This window comes from Musca autumnalis, unplaced genomic scaffold (assembly GCF_047663935.1).
Source record: "Musca autumnalis isolate F117 unplaced genomic scaffold, ASM4766393v1 scaffold_5, whole genome shotgun sequence".
In the NCBI taxonomy this organism is placed as follows: Eukaryota; Metazoa; Arthropoda; class Insecta; order Diptera; family Muscidae; genus Musca; species Musca autumnalis.
In genome coordinates, this window is record NW_027412088.1 from 58,047,100 (window position 1) to 58,071,805 (window position 24,706).

The 24,706-nt window shown below is 34.8% G+C and overlaps 2 protein-coding genes across 3 annotated transcripts in view; both read right to left on the reverse strand.

Moving 5' to 3' along the window:
• The window catches only part of Epac (Exchange protein directly activated by cAMP), a 569,466-nt gene that overhangs the window by 370,258 nt on the left and 174,502 nt on the right, over positions 1-24,706 (reverse strand). The window lies entirely within an intron of this gene.
• LOC141405977 (uncharacterized) lies at positions 10,974-11,816 on the reverse strand. Its single transcript, XM_073990946.1, has one exon. The coding sequence runs from the start codon at positions 11,814-11,816 to the stop codon at positions 10,974-10,976; it is 843 nt and encodes a 280-aa protein (XP_073847047.1).

Here is a 24,706-nt window from a genome sequence, read left to right on the forward strand (position 1 = left end):
TTTGGAATACCGCGTTTTTCGATCTCGTCTTCTACTTTTTTGCTCCATCGAAGCCTTGAGTTCTCCGTGTACCGCCATGTGGCCCGTATTTGTACACCTTTTTAGCGGGCTCATCATCGCTCATCCTGATGACATGGCCTAGCCAACGCAATCTTTATATATCGAAAGGTTTGCCAAATACAGTTCGTGGTTCATACGACGTCGACATTCACTGATAACGTAGATGCACCCGTAGATCTTTAGAAGAATTTCTATCTCAAACACACCAAGCACTGCCTTATCTGCTTGCGCGGCTCGTAATACCTATGAACGTAATACCTGTCGATCTACATCTCTTGGTTCTTCTCCAGCATTTGGCTCAGGGTAAATATCTGGCCAATGGTGGATTTGCCAGGTCTAAAGCTATATTGGTATGACCCAATTATTTCGTTGATCATAGACTTTAGTATTTCGCACACTATCCCTGACACTATATAATAAGCAATAGGGAGCAGACTTATGTCCCTGTAGTTAGAGCACAAAGTTTTACCTAGCAAAAATTCGGATCCGTTAGTCATTATGTTACCCATTACAATGTAATGTATACAAAAATAACTACTTATATTACTCCCTATTAAGAAATGAGTACGGTGGCACAGAGCTTGTGTGTCCGACTACAAATCCAAGGGTTGTGTGTTCAACGTTCACCGTCGGCCGGGTACTTTTTTATACCCTCAGCATTTATGCTAACGAGGGTATATACACTTTCATACGGGCAAAATGTGCCTCATTGAAATAATGGTTTTAGACCCCAATCATGTTTGGACGAAATGTGTTTCAGACAATTTGGAGTCGATTGAGCACTGTCCTGGCTGGCTGGAGCGCACGATAACTCTCGAATGCATCAACCATTTCGTAATATTTTGTCCAAACTTAGTTTAAGTTCGAAGATGGGTTATATCGGTCCACTCCTTCCGGTACCTCCCCCACAAAAGTTCGGAAATGTTCGGAAAATTTGTACGTACGATAACTCTTGAAGAAAGTAACCGATTTGCTCCATACTTTGCAAATCGTGAAATGTCTACCAGAGGTAGATGAGGTTCTAATATGGACTCAATCGGTCCACTCCTTCGGGTACCTCACACAAAATTTAGGATAAGTTCAGTTTAGGACCTGCTCTCGAATCGCTTTGATTTTTGTTTTAGAAACTTGTATTCACTGCCCCACATTCGACGGTACAAGTTTCATCAGGGGCAAATCCACACTTCCTGAATAAATAGCCTGAAAGTCGCAAAAAAACCTCCATGACACCGGTCCAAAATTTGGCCTTAGTAATATTTTGTCCAAACATAGTTTAAGTTCGAAGATAAGCTATATCGGTTCACTCGTTCAGGTACATCCCCCACAAAAGTTAAAAAATGGAGTGGCCGAATTGGTCCATACTTTACACATCCTAATATATCTACCAGATCAGGTTCAAAAAGAGACTAAAGTAATCCACTCCATCCGGTACCTACCACACAAAATTTCGGATAAGTTCACTTTAAGACCTGCAACCGAATCACATTGATTTTTGTTGAAGCAACTTGCATTCGCTGCCTCAATTACGATGGTAAAATTGTTTTTCAAGGGCAAGTCCATACTTCTTTAGCAAACAGCTCGAAGGTTGTAAAAACCCCCTATGGTACCATATAAGAGTATAGTGGCTGGAGATCCACTTCCATAATGGTCAATGCCGATCCATTCCTTTAAGTATTTCCTCCGCAAAACGTTTGATCTTTAATCCGAATCAACATTTTTGTCGGTTCATACGCCCAAAATTTGTAAAACCCCCTAAATACATACGTTTTTTGGGAAAAATTGTTTCAATATACACAGGCTGAGGGTATATCTCTGTCTTGTTTTTTTTTTAATTAAAGAAAACTTGCTGGTGCGCATTTAAGCATATGTACACGTTGAAACAACCGTTAATGTTGGTGTGCGTGGCCGAGTGTGTAGCGTGTTAGGATACAAAGCAGAAGTTCGTGTGTTCAACTCCAGTAGATGGCGAAATAAAAAAATAAAATAAAAAATATAAATTTTTTTAACTTATAGCTTATTTTTCAACTTCTAGTGGCCATAAAATAACTAGTTATTCAGTGCGTCATGCCCTTGTTAAAATAATGGTGATTATTAGGTTTTGTAAGTAGTTACGACTACCAAAAGGTACTAAAAAACCCATTATTTTGGGAAGATTTTTTGCTGGGTATCTCTTGTGGACGGGACACAGGATACTCTGGTTCCAATCATCGGGTAAGAAAGCGTTCTTCCTGCCAAATGGTGCTAATCAGATGATGCATACACCTTATAAATGTGTGTCCACCGGATTTGAACAGCTCGGCTGGTATGCCATGACCACCTGCTGCCTTATTATTCTTCAGCCACTTTATTGCTGTCTTTACCTCATATTGGCCGGGAGATATATATTCAACATCATCTTCTGGAATTGGATCTGTGGTATGTTCGACGTCTTCGCTATTATTGGATACCAATAGTATGGAAAAATGTTGTTTCTATATCCTGAACACACTATCTGTATCAGTTACCAAATTACCTTGCTGGTCTCTACAGGAAGATGTACCTCTACCAAAGCCATCAGTTTGAAGCTACACTCTTTGTTAGAACTTTCGGACTTATTTCTGGTTCCTGTACATCTTGATTGTTTCACAACTCCCGCTTTTCGATTTCTCTCTTTTTCCTGCGGAAAAGGCGTTTCTCTTCTCTCCTTTTCTCCGGATATATCTCTCGTAGCCTTATATGCCGCATTTTTCTTCTCGCTAGCAGCACGACACTGCTGGTCATATCACGGATTCCTTGGTGGATGTCTCTGATATCAAAGTATGGATTTTGCGTCTGTTTGCATGGAGTGCACACTACTTTGCCACTGTACTGGTATGTTATTGGGACGAGGAGTGATTTGATTATGTGCATGAAATTGGGCCACATAAGTGGAATGAATATCCTGTGGCTATCTGCTGTGATCGCAGCTTACCGATGTCCAACTTCCGTGTTGTGTCTGTTCGTACTTTATTTGCTATGTTGAGAAGGGTAGGTACCTTTGCTGAAATAAGGTGCTGGTCCGAGTCTATGTTTGCACTTCGGAACGATCGTACATCCATCACGCTCGATATTTTGTTTTTTGAAGTTCGAAATGCTTAAATCAGGTCAGTTAACTACAACGTTTTTGTTTTCGCTGCGAAATCTAACGTTTGAAATGAAAGAGGGACCAAGATAAATCCTGGGCTTTGCCATGCTAAAACCGGTCAGGGCCAATGCTTGCTGTCTTTCATCCCTACGCACCTTGTAGAAGATAGCACTTTTGTTACGACAGTCGATAACGCTTGCATTTTACGCATTTTCACTTTCAATCAAAGAGAGGGGCTTTTCATTATACCCTATACCACAATGTGGAAAAGGGTATAATAAGTTTGTTTTCCCAAAAATTCATGTAACGCCGCGAAATATTCGTCGTAGACCCCTCATGTGGTATACCAAACTTCATATCTCGACGAGATAAAGCGATTTAGCGATGTGTGTCCGTCCGTCCGTCCGTCTGTCCGTCCATTAAAAATTGTAATCAAGCTAGAGGCCGCAATTATGGACCGATTGTCACGAAATTTAGTATGGAGGTCGGGTTTGGACCAGAATAGAACTGATTAGTTTTTGGCGATGATCGTGAAATGTTAAAGGGATGAAATGGACCAAAAACAAAATTTTTGCTCGATTTTGTAGCCGCTCTGTAGGTCGCAATAATAGTCCGATCGGCGCGAAATTTTAAACGTAGTTTTGGTTTGAGATGAAGAAGTAGCGTGCAAGTCAACGGTATGATCGGATAATATTTAGCGGGTTAAATTGATCAAAACTTTTGTGTGAAAATTGGTAAAATTTCTAATGCACATCTTATAACAGCTAGCCCGGAAAGCTAGTGCACAGGGATAGTGGTATAGGGTATCACATGGTCGGCCCCGTCCGACTATAGTCTGTTCTTACTTGTTTTCTTTTAAATATGTTATTATTTTTCGATTTTATTAAATTATTGTCGCTCCTTAAATTGCTTCCTCTGTAGTCAGCCAACAACAATGAAACGAATGACATATAATAGCCATAACTTGTTAACTTTCCCATGAAAATCGATACAAATGTCGTGCAATATGTCATTATTTGTTTATGAAATGCATAGCGATATGCATGTGTGAATATTTTATGTCCTTCGTCGTCAGTGCTGACAGGGTGTCGGGAAAACAGTTTTGCACTTTCCAAGAAATAGCAGGTAGAATGTATATATGTTCCGATCAAATACATTCATACATACAAGGGTAAATCAAGGATATAATTTATGTAGCTGAACGGTTGAAATTTTGTAACTTTTGAACGGTTAGCGATATTTTTAAAATGTCGTTCTTGGTTTAACAGGTAAGAACTTCAAATTTCAATAAATCTTTATAAATACAAATCAAATGTCGTTCGTTGGTGATTGCATCAGATGAGAACGGTTGGAACGATTTGGATAATTTTCTTTTTTTGAAATGTTCGTTAGGTTTTCATAGAAAAAAAAATTGACCACTCCCACTTTTTAAAATATGTTATATCTACAAAACTACTGAACCTATTTTGAAAATTTCAGGGAATGTCTGCATATTTTGTTGAATATTTACAAAAAACGCGGCATTTGCAATAACAACGAATATATCGGTTTGAAAATTTACTAATTAATCTAGAATCTAGGTACTTTTTTGGAGGCTAAAGACCCGACCCTTTTTTAAATATGTTATATCTGAAAACTGGGTGACGTAGGGGATGGAAGATACCAAGGAACGGTCCTGACCGGCTTTAATCTCAAGTGGACACTGACCTCCCCGTGGTGTCACCTGGGGAACTGCATTTAACAACCGTTAAAGGTAGTGAGCTAACATGTGCCGCGCGTTCACCCACAAGAACGTTAAAAACTTGGGTTTGGGCGTCGGATTAGTAACCACGGTGCTCTTGAAACATTTTTAAATGGAAGGTGCTTACACCTGGGAAGTTTTTGCGGATTCTGAAACTACAAAGTTCATAGATGAGAAAAATCGAAAAAAAATCGCCGGAGCGCTTTTTAAATAATTCGCGATTTAAGTTGACATTTTTAAGGGTTGTTTAGGTTTTCACAATTTTGCTTAGAAACTGCAAGTCCTACCAAAATGGGACTTAAGAAAATATTGTAGCTATGAAAAATCTCTACAAGATTGACCACTATCGTATTCTCGTCGGTTTTACCGTTTTTGAGATATAGAAGTTCAAATTGGGACAATTCAAAATCAATTCAATTCTGTATCGCCCCCTTATAAAACAATGTCATGACTGCAAATTTCCAACTTAAACTTATATATCTAAAAAAATGGTACAACTTAGGATAAGTTACTTAAGCCAGTCTTGTAGAGAATTTTCACAGCTTTAAGATTTTCTCAGGTCCCATATAGATAAAACTTACCGTATTCAAGCAAAATCGCGAAACCCTAACAAAAAAACCTAAAAATGTAAACTGAGCTTCTTTATCTCAAAAATGGTACAGGCTGGGAACAAATGATAAACGTCAATCCTACAAAAAATTTTCACAGCTACAAAATTTTCTTTAGCTCCATTTCGATTGGACTTGCGGTTTGCAAGCAAAATCGTGAAAACCTAATATACACCTAAAATTGTGAATTTTGACCGCGATTTATTTAAAAATCCCTACAGCGATTTTTTCTTGTTTTTGGATTTTTCTCATCTGTGAACATTGCTGTTTGAGAATTCACAAAAACTTCCCCTGTGTAAGCGGTTTTCATCAAAAGTTAGTTAAGGCGCACCCTTCATGACATTGTTTTATAAGGGGGCGATACAGAATTGAATTGAATTTGAATTGTCCCAATTTGAACTTCTATATCTCAAAAACGGTAAAACCGACGAGAATACCATAGTGGTCAATCTTGTAGAGAATTTTCATAGCTACAATATTTTCTTAAGTCCCATTTTGGTAGGACTTGCGGTTTCTAAGCAAAATTGTGAAAACCTAAACAACCCCTAAAAATGTCAACTTAAATCGCGATTTATTTAAAAAGCGCTGCGGCGATTTTTTTTTGTTTTTCGATTTTTCTCATCTATGAACATTGTAGTTTCAGAATCCGCAAAAACTTCCAAGGTGTAAGCACCTTCCATTTAAAATTGTTTCAAGAGCACCGTGTAACCCTACTATGAAAAAACGAAAGAAAAGAAAAACAAACAACTCTAAAGTTGAGGAACCCCGCAAACGTTTTAAGGACCATGATCTGCGAATCTGCACCTGGAATGTTCGCACTCTTTATAGAGAAGGTGCAGTTTACGCATTGGCAGATGTACTTGAAAAGTAGAAGGCCGACATTACTGCCATACAGGAAATACGATGGAACGGGAAAGGCGTCACAACAACACCTAAAGGTGACGCACGGTATAATAGTTGCCATGACACAAAGCATGAGTTTGGTTGCGGATTTGTAGTTGGTCGGAGGTTAAAACATCTGGTCTCCAGCTTCACCCCAGTGAATGAAAGACTCGCTGCAATTCGATTAAAAGCTAAATTCTTCAACAGCAGCTTTATTTGCGCTCATGCTCCCACTGAAGACAAGGACGAACAGACCGTTGACCATGACCGTATACTAGGCGATTTTAATGCCAAAATTGGAAAGGAGAATAACTTTGGCCCAACAGTCAGGAAATTCAGTCTCCACAGTGAAACATCTGACAACGGTATGAGGCTAATAGCCTTTGCAGCTGCAAGAAACATGGTCGCTAGCAGTACCAGATTTAAGCATCTCGATATTAATAAGGGCACCTGGCTGTCGCCAGATCAAAGAACAAGAAATCAAATTGATCACGTTGGATGTATGATCGTTCCGAGGTGCAAACATAGACTCGGACCACTAACTTGTTGCAGCAAAGGTACGTACCCGTCTAAACGTTGCAAATAAAGCACGAACAGACACAACGCGGAAGTTGGACATCGATAGGCTACAAACACAACAGATAGCCACAGCATATTCCACTCAACTAGCCCAATTGCTTAATGAGAGCACCCCTTGTCCTGATAACATAACAACACAATGGCAAAAAATTGCCCACTCCATGCAAACAGCCGCGAAATCAGTACTTGGATACCAGAGACCTACACCAAGGAATTCATTGTATGACCAGGAGTGTCGTGCTGCTACCGAAGAGAAAAATTCGGCACTTAGGTCTTCTTTACAATCAGTAGCAACGCGTAGCGCACGAGAGAGGTATCGGGAGAAAAGGAGAGAGGAGAAACGTCTTTTCCGCAGGAAAAAGAGAGAGATGGAAAAGCGAGAGTGTGAACAAATCGAGATGTACAGGAGACAGAATGAAGTCCGAAAATTCTACCAAAGAGTGAAACATCAAACTGATGGCTTTGGAACTGGCACATCCTCCTATAGAGACCAGCAAGGTAATCTGGTAACTGATACAGATAGTGTGCTAAGGGTATGGAAAGAGCATTTTTCCAAACTGTTGGTATCCAATAGTAGCGAAGTCGACGAATATACCACAGATCCAATCCCTGAAGATGGTACTGAATATATGTCACCCGGCCAAGATGAGGTAAAATAAACAGGCTGAAGAATAATAAGGTAGCGGAGGCGACACGCTGATCAGGTGTATACATCAGCTAGTTAGCTTCATCTCGCAGGAAGAACGCGTACCCGAAGATTGGAACCTGAGCATCCTGTCTCCCGTCCATAAGAAAGGAGATAAGACTTTATGCCCCAACTATAGGGGCATGAGTCTTCTCCCTATCGCCTACAAGATAGTGTCAATGATATTATGCGAACGACTAAATACCATGGTCAACGAAATAATTGGACCATTCCAATACGGCTTTAGACCTGACAAGTCCACCATTGACCAGATATCTACCCTGCGGCAAATCCTGGAGAAGACCGAAGAGATGCAGATCGACACCTACCACCTTTGTGTCGATTATAAAGCAGCCTTCGATAGCCCGCTACGTTCAAAGGTATTCCAAGCCATGTCTGAATTTGCTATCCCCGCAAAACTCATTCGGCTTTGTAAAATGACTCTAACTAACACAAGATCTCCAGTTAAAATAGGAAAAAACCTCTCATAAGAGTTTTGTATCAAAAGAGGTTTCAGGCAAGGAGACAGCCTTTCGTGTGATCTTTTCAACATCCTGCTAGAAAAGGTTATACGAGAGGCAAACGTCAAAAGAAATGGCACAATCTACACCAATAGCCACATGTTACTTGCTTGTGCTGATGATATAGACATCATGGGACGATCAGTAAAAGAAGTAACCGAAACCTTTATGAAGGTCGAAGGAGAATCTGTTAAAGTAGGTCTGGCTGTAAACGGCGAGAAGACCAAGCTGATGGTGTCATCGCGCAAACGTCAAAAGGAGTGGCACAATCTACACCAATAGCCACATGTTACTTGCTTGTGCTGATGATAGAGACATCATGGGACGATCAGTAAAAGAAGTAACCGATACCTTTATGAAGGTCGAAGGAGAATCTGTTAAAGTAGGTCTGGCTGTAAACGGCGAGAAGACCAAGCTGATGGTGTCATCGCGCAATGCGTCCATAGAGATCGAGCCAACTGTTGAAGTTGGTTCCTATAATTTTGAGGTAGTAAGACTTCGTATACCTCGACACCGCCGTAAACACAACAAACAACATCAGTTGTGAAATAAAAAGAAGAATTGTATTGGCCAACAAATGCTACTTTGGCTTAAGTAAGCACGTCAAAAACAAAGCCACAACTCGTCAAACAAAAATTACGCTTTACAAAACACTGATACTACCCGTGCTGATATACGCAAGCAGATAAGGCAGAGCTTGTCGTGTTTGAGAGAAAAATTCTTCGAAAGATCTACGGACCAATCTGCGTTTACGGTTAATATCGACGTCGTTTGAACCACGAGCTGTATCTGCTATACAATGACATCAATATAGGTAGTTAAACGTATCGAGATGCAGCGATTGCGTTGGCTAGGTCATGTAATAAGAATGAGCGATGATGAATCCGCTAAAAAGGCGTATAAATTCGAGCCATATGGCGGTGCATGCAGAATTGGCAGGCCAAAGAATAGATGGCGCAAACAAGTGGATGAAGAGATGATAAGGCGCGGTATTCCAGAAAGCGAAGCACTATACAGAAAGAATTGAATATCTTTTCTTAGTTCGGTCTATGGAACAAATGTTCTGCAATGAACCTTACTTACTTCGCTGGTAATGGGCCAGCTAAGTAAGTAAGTATCTAACAACTGATGACCACGACCATAGCCGTGTAGTGCATGGAAAACTATGATGAAATACGGTGTTAATTTTTCTCTATCGCGAAAAAAGTTTCCGTACCAAATGCATTGAAGTTCAGTAATGCATTTTTTAATTTTATCTGTTAAAACAACATATTTGCTTTTCATTAAAATTTTTATTTTTTTGTAATCTAATTTGAAATCATTATCAAACCGTTCTGGACCAATTTGTTCTCAAATCGCGCCATTTCGGACCATATTAGGATTTTTGGCACTACTTCAATTTTTGGTTTTTCTTTATAAACTCGTGAATTTTATGTTTATATTTTTTTAACCTATCGGACAAGGGAATATGGGGTCATTTGCAACGAATTCGCGAAAGTTACAGGCTGTTTTTGTTGACTTTGCCTGTGAGAATCGTATTTGTTTTCTATAAATATTATTTCAGACAAAGCAAATTTAAATTTTTAAATATAAAAAATATGAAAAGGGCTTTAGTAATCGCAGTCGGTGCCAAAACTTTTTTCACCGAATCGATTTTAGAAACTCGTTTGCGTTATCAGGACAAAATTCCCACATGGTACTGGTGTTGTATTTTTTTAGTTATAGCCCTTTTTTATGTGGCCCTACCTAAGATTAAAAATATTGAAAAAAATCACGAATATATTGCACCACCTAGGATTAAAACTAAATAAATAAATAAAAAATAATAATAAAAAACAAAACATCAAGGTACTTAAAATAGAGTCGAAAACGTGGTCTGATATAGCCCATCTTCGAACTTGACCTGCCTACAAAAAAGACACTCGAGTGCAACATTTTAGCGCTCTATCTCAATCATTGCGGACGCTAGAGTGATTACAACAGACGGACATGCCTAGATCGTCTTAGAATTTTATCCTGATCACGAATAAATATATACTTTATAGGATCGCAAATGATTAGTTCGATGTGTTACAAACAGAAAAACAAACTTAATATACCCTCCATACTATGGTGGAGGGTATATTAAAAAATAACAAATATTTGAAAGTGGGGAATTTTGTCCTAATAATGAAAACATGTTTCTAAGGTCGGTTTGGTGAAAAAAGTTTCCGCGCCGACTGTAATTACTAAAGTGTTATCAAAGATTTTTTCTTTATTTTTTGATTTGAAATTGTTTAATAAGCACAGAAAGGTATACAATTATATATTGTAACATATAAAAGCGAACAAATTAGGAATTATATGATATAAATTTTAAGTTTAGCGCTCGAACCGTTTTACATAGTGGGTATATATCCTGCACGACTTTAATCGCTCGCTCGGCACATATGTTACTGCGCTGTATGTCTTTAATTTGGGATGGTTCTTGTACCCAATGTCTTCGAAAACATGCATAAGCTTTAGTGAAGTTGATTAAAGATTTGCTCAATGCAGCAAAATCATTCTCATTGAAACAATGGTCACCAAACCAAATTTTATACCAGGGACCACAAATAAAATCACAAATGGGTTTCAACTCTTCTCGATAGTTTGGGAGCAAGATAAAAGTCAAAATTGCAAATATAGCTCTGGAATTCCATCTGGCATTGCTAATTGAAGGTAGAGATTTAAAATTTATGTACGGAAATATTGCTTTCTCTTGAAAATATTTATAAGATTGGCAAAGGGAGTATAAGAATTCCATATCATCCCTTCATTTTATTTTTGAAGATTGGATCATTTCTTCACCTTGCTTATAGTTAGATTTAAGACATTCATAATTTCCCAGTAGATGTGTAACAAAATGGTATGCAATATTGGGCGATGATGTTTTCCTATCCAAAACTTGATCCATTACATGTCTCAATATCAAATCGAGAACATGGTGCTGACAGCCAATATATTGTGGAGGAAGCAATGACATACCTTGGAAATGTTGTTTTAGTAAAGTCACAATACAATTTTTGTTACCGGTATTGATACTTGTTGTATCACAAATTACCATTTTGATAGACGACCATAAGTTGAATTTTGTTAAGGTATCCTTTATTCCATTAAATATTGTGGTGGATCTCCCATTCTCAAGTACTAACACTGCTAATTTTATCTCAACAAGCTCATTTTTAATTACTATCACTTGAACTTCCTTTTTACACATTTTTTTCCCATCGAAATGTAAGCACCAGTCTTGATCTTTCAAAGTATTTCGGTATAGTTCTTCTCGTTGTTCTGATGATCTCTTTACAGCTTTATAAATTGCAGCTTGTGATGGAGTGTAGATGTTTACACCAGTATTTGCTAGTTTTTGACAAATTTTAGCAGCTTTTCTTGTTGAAACCTTTACTTCTGTTACTAATGCTACAGATGGTTTTATTGACCTGTTTAATAGTTTATTGCTTCCATTTGGCATATAGCTTGGGTCTTCGTCCTCATCGCTATCAAACTTAAATGAAGAATCAGATTCAAATATTTGTTCTTTTTTATCTTTAGGTTCAGATTTGCAAGTAATGTCGAAGTTCTTTGTGAAGTTACTTCCATTATAACGTTTTAAACACATTTGGTAATTTAGAATCAACCGTCTAACTTTTCTTTTTATAAGATCTACTCGAATGCATCTCATACCAAGATTGGTCCACAGATTAAGTAATTCGTTCGAGATTTTAGTATATCCATCCCTCTTATATTTTGTTAGCTTTGTTACGGCATAAAATCTTCCAATAACACATGACTCCTTTGGAATATTCTTTAATTCGTTTAAAGGCATTCCCACTTCTCGTACAGCTTTATTTTTTTATACCCTCAGCCTTTAGGCTATGAAGGGTATATACACTTTCATACGGGCAAAATGTGCCTCATCGAAATAATGGTTTTAGACCCCAAGTATGTTTGGACGATATGTGTTTCAGACAATTTGGAGTCGATTGAGCAATGTCCGTCCGTCTGTCTGTCTGTCTGGCTGGCTGGAGCGCACGATAACTCTCGAAGGGATGAACCGATTCGGTTCAAATTTTGGATTTCGTAATATTTTGTCCAAACTTAGTTTAAGTTCGAAGATGAGCTATATCGGTCAACTCCTTCCGGTACCTCCCCCACAAAAGTTCGAACATGTTCGGAAAATTTGTGCGCGCGATAACTCTTGAAGGGTGTAACCGATTTGGTCCATACTTTGCCCATCGTGGAGCGTGTACCAGACTTAGATCAGGTTTTAATATGGACTCAATCGGTCCACTCCGTCGGGTACCTCCCACACAAAATTTTGGAAAAGTTCAGTTTAGGAACATCTCTCGAATCGCTTTAATTTTTGCTTTAGCAACTTGTATTCACTGCCCTCCATACGACGGTATAAGTTTCATCAGGGGCAAGTCCATACTTCCTGAGAAAATAGCCTGAAAGTTGCAAAAAACCCCTATGACACCGTGTGAGGAGGTTGGAGGGCAAAATAACTCTCGAACAGGTCTGCCGATTCGGTCCAAAGTTTGGCCTCAGTAATATTTTGTCCAAACATAGTTTAAGTTCGAAGATAAGCCATATCGGTCCACTCCTTCAGGTACCTCCCCCACAAAATTTCAAAAATGTTCGGAAAATTTGTTCATACGGTAACTCTTGAAGGGAGTGGCCGAATTGGTTCATACTAAACACATCCTAATATATCTGCTAGATATAGATCAGGTTAAAATATGTACTATATTTGTCCACTCCATCCGGTACCTCCCACACAGAATTTGGGATAAGTTCACTTTAAGACCTGCTATCGAATCACTTCGATTTTTGTTGAAGCAACTTGCATTCGCTGCCTCAATTACGATGGTAAACGTTTTTTCAGGGGCAAGTTCATACTTCTTGAGCAAACATCCCGAGGGATGTAAAAACCCCCTATGGCACCATATGTAGTGGCTGGAGATCCACTTCCATAATGGTCAACGTAGATCCATTCTTTTTAGTATCTCCTCCGCAAAACTTTTGATCTCTAATCCTAATGAATTAGAGATCAAATTCCCAAAATTTTTAAAAACCCCTAAATACGTTTTTTGGGAAAAAATTGTTTCAATATATATAGGCTGAGGGTATATCTCTGTCGGCAAACCGCTTTTGTTGAACTTCATTTTTATAATAAATAAAAATAGAATTATGTTGGCCAATAGATTAATGAATTATTTCAACAAAAAATGCATAGTCTACTGAGATATAAGCAAAAACTAAAAGCAGTTTAGGGTGTATTTTTCACATAAAATTTCGCGATTTTGCGAAAACCATGTACGAGACTTATGTAAACTTGACCGATGTTGAAAATTATTTTCAATTTCACCAAACAATGGTTGAATTAATAACGATTTTCTGTAAAAAATTACAATTTAAAGAAAAAATTGCAAGGGAAAACTTGCATGCAATCGGTGCGGAAACTTTTTTAACCGTAGTGAAAAATTGACAACGCATTTCTTAATATTTTTCCATGCTCTACACGGCTATGTGGTGGTATTTTTGATATTTGCAAAAAAGTGAAAAAAGTTATATCCCTATGTACATGTAGGCATGAATTTCGGAGGTAGCAAGCCATCTCTCCTATTAATAAAAACGATATATTTACAAATGTCCTTAAATGTTGAGGTTCAACGGTCCATCAGCCATGAAAAACTGAAAACATATAAGTTGAAAGAAGCGGGAGAATTCGACTTTACCATTTTTAAACATTTGTAAATAGATCGCTTTATGATAAAGAAGGGGAACATGGATGATAATAAATCCTAAAATTTAAAATTTAAAACTTTAAAATCCTCAATTAATTACTCAGTTTGGCAACGGACCCAAAGAAATGAGGTAGCAAAAACATATTTTTGAACTGTAAAGCATAAAGTCCTTAAAAAGTTGTTATTAAAATTCAATACGACGGGCCAGCAACTCGGACCTTGGTCTGCTAGTAATAAAATTAATCCTAAGAGTCGTTCAACTTTAGTTCTCTTTATAGTATCGGCTTTTTACTTTTTGCTGTCTTTTTTTATTACCTAGCCTAAAGGCTGAGGATTTTTACAATAGAATGTATCCAAAATTTTGTACATCGTTATATTTTTTCCGAACTTATTTTCGACATTTATTATTACCATAAAATTCCAAAAGTTTTTGAATAAAAAAAAAATTTTGCCCACGTACACCCCAAATGCCTAAATTATCTAATTAATCTAAAATATGTGTTCGATCAGGTGGTACAGTTATACATATGTTTGGTTGTGTAAACGAGATGCTCAAATGTAAAAAGTCGTGTAGTAGTTCTGTCAAAAAATTTTACCAAAATCCTCAACAAAAAAAATCGTAAATCGGCAAGTACCGTTATATGTGGCCAAATATTGACAACTTTTGGTGAAGAAGTGTTGTGACCAATAGGATTTTCAAATGTCAAATTACAGAAAGTTTATTTAGATGATGCACATTTTGTCCGTATGAAAGTATATATACCCTCGTTAGCATAAATGCTAAGGGTATTAACTATTTTATTAAAATTTTGGAACCTTCATTATCTGTTTATTTTATGCAACTCAACACTTTTTATTTATCAAAGAATTTGACATTATTTAACAAAGTCAAATACTTTGTTTCTCTTACTTTTTTACATTCACAGAAAGATGAATGTATTTTATTGTTTTGCCCAGTAATAAGTCTCCGTTGTTCTACGTTACTTCCGAAATGTCTTGGCAAACGATTATTTTATTGTGCATTCACGCGAATTCATTTATCTTCTTCTGTTGTTCTTGTCTTTCTATTGCATTTATAGTGAGAATTATGCGGATGCCAACATGTTCACAAAGCAAAAGGTGGTGGTGGTATCTCTTGGAAACATTAATGAAAGTGCGACAGGGCTAACCATGCCAAGACACACACACACCCATTGCCCCTGAACTAGTATGGTAGCATCCTTGTCATGTCTGAAGTTGCTTTTGCTGCCGTTGACACTATGACACTTTACTAATCCTCGCTAGAGACGACGAGCGTTACAATATATTTGTGTAACTCGCATTCGTTTTTTTGTGTAGTGTTTTCTATGCATCCAATAAAATTTCTGAGGGATATAAATAAGTAAAGAAGCACTGTGGAGAATTGAAGAAAGGTAAGCAATTTTGTATGGGGTTTATTGGTACGATGGTGGGAGAAAAAATATTCTTTAAAAAATCCACGTTTATTGGTCTGATGGTGGGAGAAAAAATATTCTTTAAAAAATCCACGTTTATTGGTCTGATGGTGGGAGAAAAAATATTCTTTAAAAAATCCACGTTTATTGGTCTGATGATGGGTGAAAAAATATTCTTTAAAAAATCCACGTTTATTGGTTTGATGGTGGGTGAAAAAATATTCTTTAAAAAATCCACGTTTATTGGTTTGATGGTGGGTGAAAAAATATTCTTTAAAAAATCCACGTTTATTGGATTGATGGTGGGTGAAAAAATATTCTTTAAAAAATCCACGTTTATTGGTTTGATGGTGGGTGAAAAAATATTCTTTAAAAAATCCACGTTTATTGGTTTGATGTTGGGTGAAAAAATATTCTTTAAAAAATCCACGTTTATTGGTTTGGTGGTGGGTGAAAAAGTATTCTTTGAAAAATCCACGTTTATTGGTTTTGTGGTGGGTGAAAAAGTATTCTTTGAAAACTCCACGTTTATTGGTCTGATGATGGGTGAAAAAATATTCTTTAAAAAAATCCACGTTTATTGGTTTGATGGTGGGTGAAAAAATATTCTTTAAAAAATCCACGTTTATTGGTTTGATGGTGGGTGAAAAAATATTCTTTAAAAAATCCACGTTTATAGGTTTGATGGTGGGTGAAAAAGTATTCTTTGAAAAATCCACGTTTATTGGTTTGGTGGTGGGTGAAAAAGTATTCTTTGAAAAATCCACGTTTATTGGTCTGATGATGGGTGAAAAAATATTCTTTAAAAAATCCACGTTTATTGGTTTGATGGTGGGTGAAAAAATATTCTTTAAAAAATCCACGTTTATTGGTTTGATGGTGGGTGAAAAAATATTCTTTAAAAAATCCACGTTTATTGGTCTGATGGTGGGTGAAAAAATATTCTTTAAAAAATCCACGTTTATTGGTCTGATGGTGGGTGAAAAAATATTCTTTAAAAAATCCACGTTTATAGGTTTGATGGTGGGTGAAAAAGTATTCTTTGAAAAATCCACGTTTATTGGTTTGGTGGTGGGTGAAAAAGTATTCTTTGAAAAATCCACGTTTATTGGTCTGATGATGGGTGAAAAAATATTCTTTAAAAAATCCACGTTTATTGGTTTGATGGTGGGTGAAAAAATATTCTTTAAAAAATCCACGTTTATAGGTTTGATGGTGGGTGAAAAAGTATTCTTTGAAAAATCCACGTTTATTGGTTTGGTGGTGGGTGAAAAAGTATTCTTTGAAAAATCCACGTTTATTGATCTGATGATGGGTGAAAAAATATTCTTTAAAAAATCCACGTTTATTGGTTTGATGGTGGGTGAAAAAATATTCTTTAAAAAATCCACGTTTATTGGTTTGATGGTGGGTGAAAAAATATTCTTTAAAAAATCCACGTTTATTGGTTTGATGGTGGGTGCAAAAATATTCTTTAAAAAATCCAAGTTTATTGGTTTGATGGTGGGTGAAAAAATATTCTTTAAAAAATCCACTTTTATTGGTTTGATGGTGGGTGAAAAAATATTCTTTAAAAAATCCACGTTTATTGGTTTGATGGTGGGTGTAAAAATATTCTTTAAAAAATCCACTTTTATTGGCTTGATGGTAGGGGAAAAATATTCTTTAAAAAATCCACGATTACTGGTCAGATGGTGGGTGAAAAATATGCTTTAAAAATCTACCTTTATTGGTTCACCATCTTTAAAAAAAGCCACGTTTATTGGTTTGATGGTGGGCGAAAAAATATTCTTTAAAAAATCCACGTTTATTGGTTTGATGGTGGGTGAAAAATATTCTATAAAAAAATCCACTTTTATTGGCTTGATGGTAGGGGAAAAATATTCTTTAAAAAATCCACGTTTATTGGTTTGATGGTGGGTGAAAAATATTCTTTAAAAAAATACACGATTACTGGTCAGATGGTGGGTGAAAAATATGCTTTAAAAAATCTACCTTTATTGGTCCACCATCTTTAAAAAAATCCACCTTTATTGGTTTGATGGTGGGTGAAAAAATTATCTTTAAAAAATCCACGTTTATTGGTTTGATGGTGGGTGAAAAAATATTCTTTAAAAAATACACGATTACTGGTCAGATGGTGGGTGAAAAATATGCTTTAAAAAATCTACCTTTATTGGTCCACCATCTTTAAAAAAATCCACCTTTATTGGTTTGATGGTGGGTGAAAAAATTATCTTTAAAAAATCCACGTTTATTGGTTTGATGGTGGGTGAAAAAATATTCTTTAAAAAATCCACGTTTATTGGTTTGATGGTGGGTGAAAAAATATTCATTAAAAAATCCACGTTTATTGGTCTGATGGTCGGGGAAAAATATTCTTTAAAAAATCCACGTTTATTGAAAGAATATTCTTTAAAAAATCCACGTTCATTGTTTTGATGGTGGGTGAAAAAATATTCTTAAAAAATCCACGTTTATTGGTTTGATGGTGGGAGAAAAAATATTCCTTAAAAAATCCACGATTATTGGTCTGATGGTGGGTGAAAAAATATTCTTAAAAAATCCACGTTTCTTGGTCTGATGGTGCGTGAAAAAATATTCTTAAAAAACCCACGTTTCTTGGTCTGATGGTGGGTGAAAAAATATTCTTAAAAAATCCACGTTTATTGGTTTGATGGTGGGTGAAAAAATATTCTTTAAAAAATCCACGTTTATTGGTTTGATGGTGGGTGAAAAAATATTCTTTAAAAAATCCACGTTTATTGGTTTGATGGTGGGTGAAAAAATATTCTTTAAAAAATCCACGTTCATTGTTTTGATGGTGGGTGAAAAAATATTCTTTAAAAAATCCACGTTTATTGGTTTGATGGTGGTTGAAAAAATATTCATTAAAAAATCCACGTTTATTGGTTTGATGGTGGGTGAAAAAATATTCTTTAAAAAATCCACGTTTATTGGTCTGATGGGGGGTGAAAAAGTATTTTTTAAAAAATGGTGGGTGAAAAAATGTTCTTTAAAAAATCCACGTTTATTGGTCTGATGGTGGGTGAAAAAATATTCTTTAAAAAATCCACGTTTATTGGTCTGATGGTGGGTGAAAAAATATTCTTTAAAAAATCCACGTTTATTGGTCTGATGGTGGATGAAAAAATATTCTTTAAAAAATCCACGTTTATTGGTCTGATGGTGGGTGAAAAAATATTCTTTAAAAAATCCACGTTTATTGGTCTGATGGTGGGTGAAAAAATATTCTTTAAAAAATCCACGTTTATTGGTCCGATGGTGGGTGAAAAAATATTCTTTAAAAAATCCACGTTTATTGGTCTGATGGTGGGTGAAAAAATATTCTTTAAAAAATCCACGTTTATTGGTCTGATGGTGGGTGAAAAAATATTCTTTAAAAAATCCACGTTTATTGGTCTGATGGTGGGTGAAAAAATATTCTTTAAAAAATCCACGTTTATTGGTCTGATGGTGGATGAAAAAATATTCTTTAAAAAATCCACGTTTATTGGTCTGATGGTGGGTGAAAAAATATTCTTTAAAAAATCCACGTTTATTGGTCTGATGGTGGGTGAAAAAATATTCTTTAAAAAATCCACGTTTATTGGTCCGATGGTGGGTGAAAAAATATTCTTTAAAAAATCCACGTTTATTGGTCTGATGGTGGGTGAAAAAATATTCTTTAAAAAATCCACGTTTATTGGTCTGATGGTGGGTGAAAAAATATTCTTTAAAAAATCCACGTTTATTGGTCTGATGGTGGGTGAAAAAATATTCTTTAAAAAATCCACGTTTATTGGTCTGATGGTGGGTGAAAAAATATTCTTTAAAAAATCCACGTTTATTGGTCTGATGGTGGGTGAAAAAATATTCTTTAAAAAATCCACGTTTATTGGTCTGATGGTGGGTGAAAAAATATTCTTTAAAAATCCACGTTTTTTGGTCTGATGGTGGGTGAAAAAATATTCTTTAAAAAATTCACGTTTATTGGTCTGATGGTGGGTGAAAAAATATTCTTTAAAAATCCACGTTTATTGGGCTGATGGTGGGTGAAAAAATATTCTTTAAAAATCCACGTTTATTGGGCTGATGGTGGGTGAAAAAATATTCTTTAAAAAATCCACGTTTATTAGTCTTATGGTGGGTGAAAAAATATTCTTTAAAAAATCCACGTTTATTAGTCTTATGGTGGGTGAAAAAATATTCTTTAAAAAATCCACGTTTCTTGGTCTGATGGTGGGTGAAAAAATATTGTTTAAAAAATCCACGTTTATTGATATGATGGTGGGTGAAAAAATATTCTTTAAAAAATCCACGTTTATTGATATGATGGTGGGTGAAAAAATATTCTTTAAAAAATCCACGTTTATTCCTTTGGAGGTGGATGAAAAATTAGTCTTAAAAAAAATCCACGTTTATTGCTTTGATGGTGGATGAAAAATTAGTCTTAAAAAAAAATCCACGTTTATTGGTTTGATCGTGGGTGAAAAAACATTCTTTAAAAAATCCAAGTTTATTGGTTTGATGTTGGGTGAAAAAATATTCTTTAAAAAATCCACGTTTATTGGTTTGATGGTGGGTGAAAAAATATTCTTTAAAAAATCCACGTTTATTGGTTTGATGGTGGGTGAAAAAATATTCTTTAAAAAATCCACGTTTATTGGTTTGATGGTGGGTGAAAAAATATTCTTTAAAAAATCCACGTTTATTGGTTTGATGGTGGGTGAAAAAATATTCTTTAAAAAATCCACGTTTATTGGTTTGATGGTGGGTGAAAAAATATTCTTTAAAAAATCCACGTTTATTGGTTTGATGGTGGGTGAAAAAATATTCTTTAAAAAATCCACGTTTATTGGTTTGATGGTGGGTGAAAAAATATTCTTTAAAAAATCCACGTTTATTGGTTTGATGGTGGGTGAAAAAATATTCTTTAAAAAATCCACGTTTATTGGTTTGATGGTGGGTGAAAAAATATTCTTTAAAAAATCCACGTTTATTGGTTTGATGGTGGGTGAAAAAATATTCTTTAAAAAATCCACGTTTATTGGTTTGATGGTGGGTGAAAAAATATTCTTTAAAAAATCCACGTTTATTGGTTTGATGGTGGGTGAAAAAATATTCTTTAAAAAATCCACGTTTATTGGTTTGATGGTGGGTGAAAAAATATTCTTTAAAAATCCACGTTTATTGGTTTGATGGTGGGTGAAAAAATATTCTTTAAAAAATCCACGTTTATTGGTTTGATGGTGGGTGAAAAAATATTCTTTAAAAAATCCACGTTTATTGGTTTGATGGTGGGTGAAAAAATATTCTTTAAAAAATCCACGTTTATTGGTTTGATGGTGGGTGAAAAAATATTCTTTAAAAAATCCACGTTTATTGGTTTGATGGTGGGTGAAAAAATATTCTTTAAAAAATCCACGTTTATTGGTTTGATGGTGGGTGAAAAAATATTCTTTAAAAAATCCACGTTTATTGGTTTGATGGTGGGTGAAAAAATATTCTTTAAAAAATCCACGTTTATTGGTTTGATGGTGGGTGAAAAAATATTCTTTAAAAAATCCACGTTTATTGGCTTGGTGGTTGATGAAAAAATATTCTTTAAAAAATCCACGTTTATTGGTTTGATGGTGGGTGAAAAATAATCTTTAAAAAATCAACGTTTATTGGTTTGATGGTGGGTGAAAAAATATTCTTTAAAAAATCCACGTTTATTGGTTTGATGGTGGGTGAAAAATATTCTTTAAAAATCCAAGTTTATTGGTTTGATGGTGGGTGAAAAAATATTCTATAAAAAATCCACGTTTATTGGTTTGATGGTGGGTGAAAAAATATTCTTTAAAAATCCAAGTTTATTGGTTTGATGGTGGGTGTAAAAATATTCTTTAAAAAATCCACGTTTATTGGTTTGATGGTGGGTGAAAAAATATTCTTTAAAAAATCCACGTTTATTGGTTTGATGGTGGGTGAAAAAATATTCTTTAAAAAATCCACGTTTATTGGTCTGATGGTGGGTGAAAAAATATTCTTTAAAAATCCAAGTTTATTGGTTTGATGGTGGGTGTAAAAATATTCTTTAAAAAATCCACGTTTATTGGTCTGATGGTGGGTGAAAAAATATTCTTTAAAAATCCAAGTTTATTGGTTTGATGGTGGGTGTAAAAATATTCTTTAAAAAATCCACGTTTATTGGTTTGATGGTGGGTGAAAAAATATTCTTTAAAAAATCCACGTTTATTGGTTTGATGGTGGGTGAAAAAATATTCTTTAAAAAATCCACGTTTATTGGTCTGATGGTGGGTGAAAAAATATTCTTTAAAAATCCAAGTTTATTGGTTTGATGGTGGGTGAAAAAATATTCTTTAAAAAATCCACGTTTATTGGTTTGATGGTGGGTGAAAAATATTCTTTAAAAATCCAAGTTTATTGGTTTGATGGTGGGTGAAAAAATATTCTATAAAAAATCCACGTTTATTGGTTTGATGGTGGGTGAAAAAATATTCTTTAAAAATCCAAGTTTATTGGTTTGATGGTGGGTGTAAAAATATTCTTTAAAAAATCCACGTTTATTGGTTTGATGGTGGGTGAAAAAATATTCTTTAAAAAATCCACGTTTATTGGTCTGATGGTGGGTGAAAAAATATTCTTTAAAAATCCAAGTTTATTGGTTTGATGGTGGGTGTAAAAATATTCTTTAAAAAATCCACGTTTATTGGTTTGATGGTGGGTGAAAAAATATTCTTTAAAAAATCCACGTTTATTGGTTTGATGGTGGGTGAAAAAATATTCTTTAAAAAATCCACGTTTATTGGTTTGATGGTGGGTGAAAAATATTCTTTAAAAATCCAAGTTTATTGGTTTGATGGTGGGTGAAAAAATATTCTATAAAAAATCCACGTTTATTGGTTTGATGGTGGGTGAAAAAATATTCTTTAAAAATCCAAGTTTATTGGTTTGATGGTGGGTGTAAAAATATTCTTTAAAAAATCCACGTTTATTGGTTTGATGGTGGGTGAAAAAATATTCTTTAAAAAATCCACGTTTATTGGTCTGATGGTGGGTGAAAAAATATTCTTTAAAAATCCAAGTTTATTGGTTTGATGGTGGGTGTAAAAATATTCTTTAAAAAATCCACGTTTATTGGTCTGATGGTGGGTGAAAAAATATTCTTTAAAAATCCAAGTTTATTGGTTTGATGGTGGGTGTAAAAATATTCTTTAAAAAATCCACGTTTATTGGTTTGATGGTGGGTGAAAAAATATTCTTTAAAAAATCCACGTTTATTGGTTTGATGGTGGGTGAAAAAATATTCTTTAAAAAATCCACGTTTATTGGTCTGATGGTGGGTGAAAAAATATTCTTTAAAAATCCAAGTTTATTGGTTTGATGGTGGGTGAAAAAATATTCTTTAAAAAATCCACGTTTATTGGTTTGATGGTGGGTGAAAAATATTCTTTAAAAATCCAAGTTTATTGGTTTGATGGTGGGTGAAAAAATATTCTATAAAAAATCCACGTTTATTGGTTTGATGGTGGGTGAAAAAATATTCTTTAAAAATCCAAGTTTATTGGTTTGATGGTGGGTGTAAAAATATTCTTTAAAAAATCCACGTTTATTGGTTTGATGGTGGGTGAAAAAATATTCTTTAAAAAATCCACGTTTATTGGTTTGATGGTGGGTGAAAAAATATTCTTTAAAAAATCCACGTTTATTGGTTTGATGGTGGGTGAAAAATATTCTTTAAAAATCCAAGTTTATTGGTTTGATGGTGGGTGAAAAAATATTCTATAAAAAATCCACGTTTATTGGTTTGATGGTGGGTGAAAAAATATTCTTTAAAAATCCAAGTTTATTGGTTTGATGGTGGGTGTAAAAATACTCTTTAAAAAATCCACGTTTATTGGTTTGATGGTGGGTGAAAAAATATTCTTTAAAAAATCCACGTTTATTGGTCTGATGGTGGGTGAAAAAATATTCTTTAAAAATCCAAGTTTATTGGTTTGATGGTGGGTGTAAAAATATTCTTTAAAAAATCCACGTTTATTGGTCTGATGGTGGGTGAAAAAATATTCTTTAAAAATCCAAGTTTATTGGTTTGATGGTGGGTGTAAAAATATTCTTTAAAAAATCCACGTTTATTGGTTTGATGGTGGGTGAAAAAATATTCTTTAAAAAATCCACGTTTATTGGTCTGATGGTGGGTGAAAAAATATTCTTTAAAAATCCAAGTTTATTGGTTTGATGGTGGGTGAAAAAATATTCTTTAAAAATCCAAGTTTATTGGTTTGATGGTGGGTGTAAAAATATTCTTTAAAAATCCAAGTTTATTGGTTTGATGGTGGGTGAAAAAATATTCTATAAAAAATCCACGTTTATTGGTTTGATGGTGGGTGAAAAAATATTCTTTAAAAATCCAAGTTTATTGGTTTGATGGTGGGTGTAAAAATATTCTTTAAAAAATCCACGTTTATTGGTTTGATGGTGGGTGAAAAAATATTCTTTAAAAAATCCACGTTTATTGGTTTGATGGTGGGTGAAAAAATATTCTTTAAAAATCCAAGTTTATTGGTTTGATGGTGGGTGTAAAAATATTCTTTAAAAAATCCACGTTTATTGGTCTGATGGTGGGTGAAAAAATATTCTTTAAAAAATCCACGTTTATTGGTTTGATGGTGGGTGAAAAAATATTCTTTAAAAAATCCACGTTTATTGGTTTGATGGTGGGTGAAAGAATATTCTTTAAAAAATCCACGTTTATTGCTTTGATGGTGGGTGAAAAAATATTCAATAAAAATATACCTTTATTGGTCGGATGGTGGATAAAAAATATTCTTTAAAAAATCCACGTTTATTGGTCTGATGGTGGGTGAAAAAATATTCTTTGAAAAATCCACGTTTATTGGTTTGATGGTGGGTGAAAAAATATTCTTTAAAAAATCCACGTTTATTGGATTGATGGTGGGTGAAAAAATATTCTTTAAAAAATCCACGTTTATTGGTCTAATGGTGGGTGAAAAAAATATTCCTTAAGAAATGATCGTTTATTGGTGGGTAGAAAAAATATTCCTTAAAAATCCTCGTTTATTTTTAATATGAAATCTCTAACTGTCATGACATATTTGAAACTTCCTCAGTATTTTAGTTATGTTCCTCGTTGCATAGCTAGAAATTGCAATGTTGCAAGTTTTAGTTTTGTTTGTTTGTTTTCCACATCCCCACCAACCAACATCTTTTGTATTGTGACATCCTTTCAACGAAAGGATTTTAAATGTAATTCTCCGAAATAAGAGACAGTTTTCCACAAAATCTGCAGAACACACACA

Coding starts and splice junctions, on each gene's coding strand:
- LOC141405977 (XM_073990946.1), bottom strand. CDS start 11,816: ATGTGTTTAAAACGTTATAATGGAAGTAACTTCACAAAGAACTTCGAC.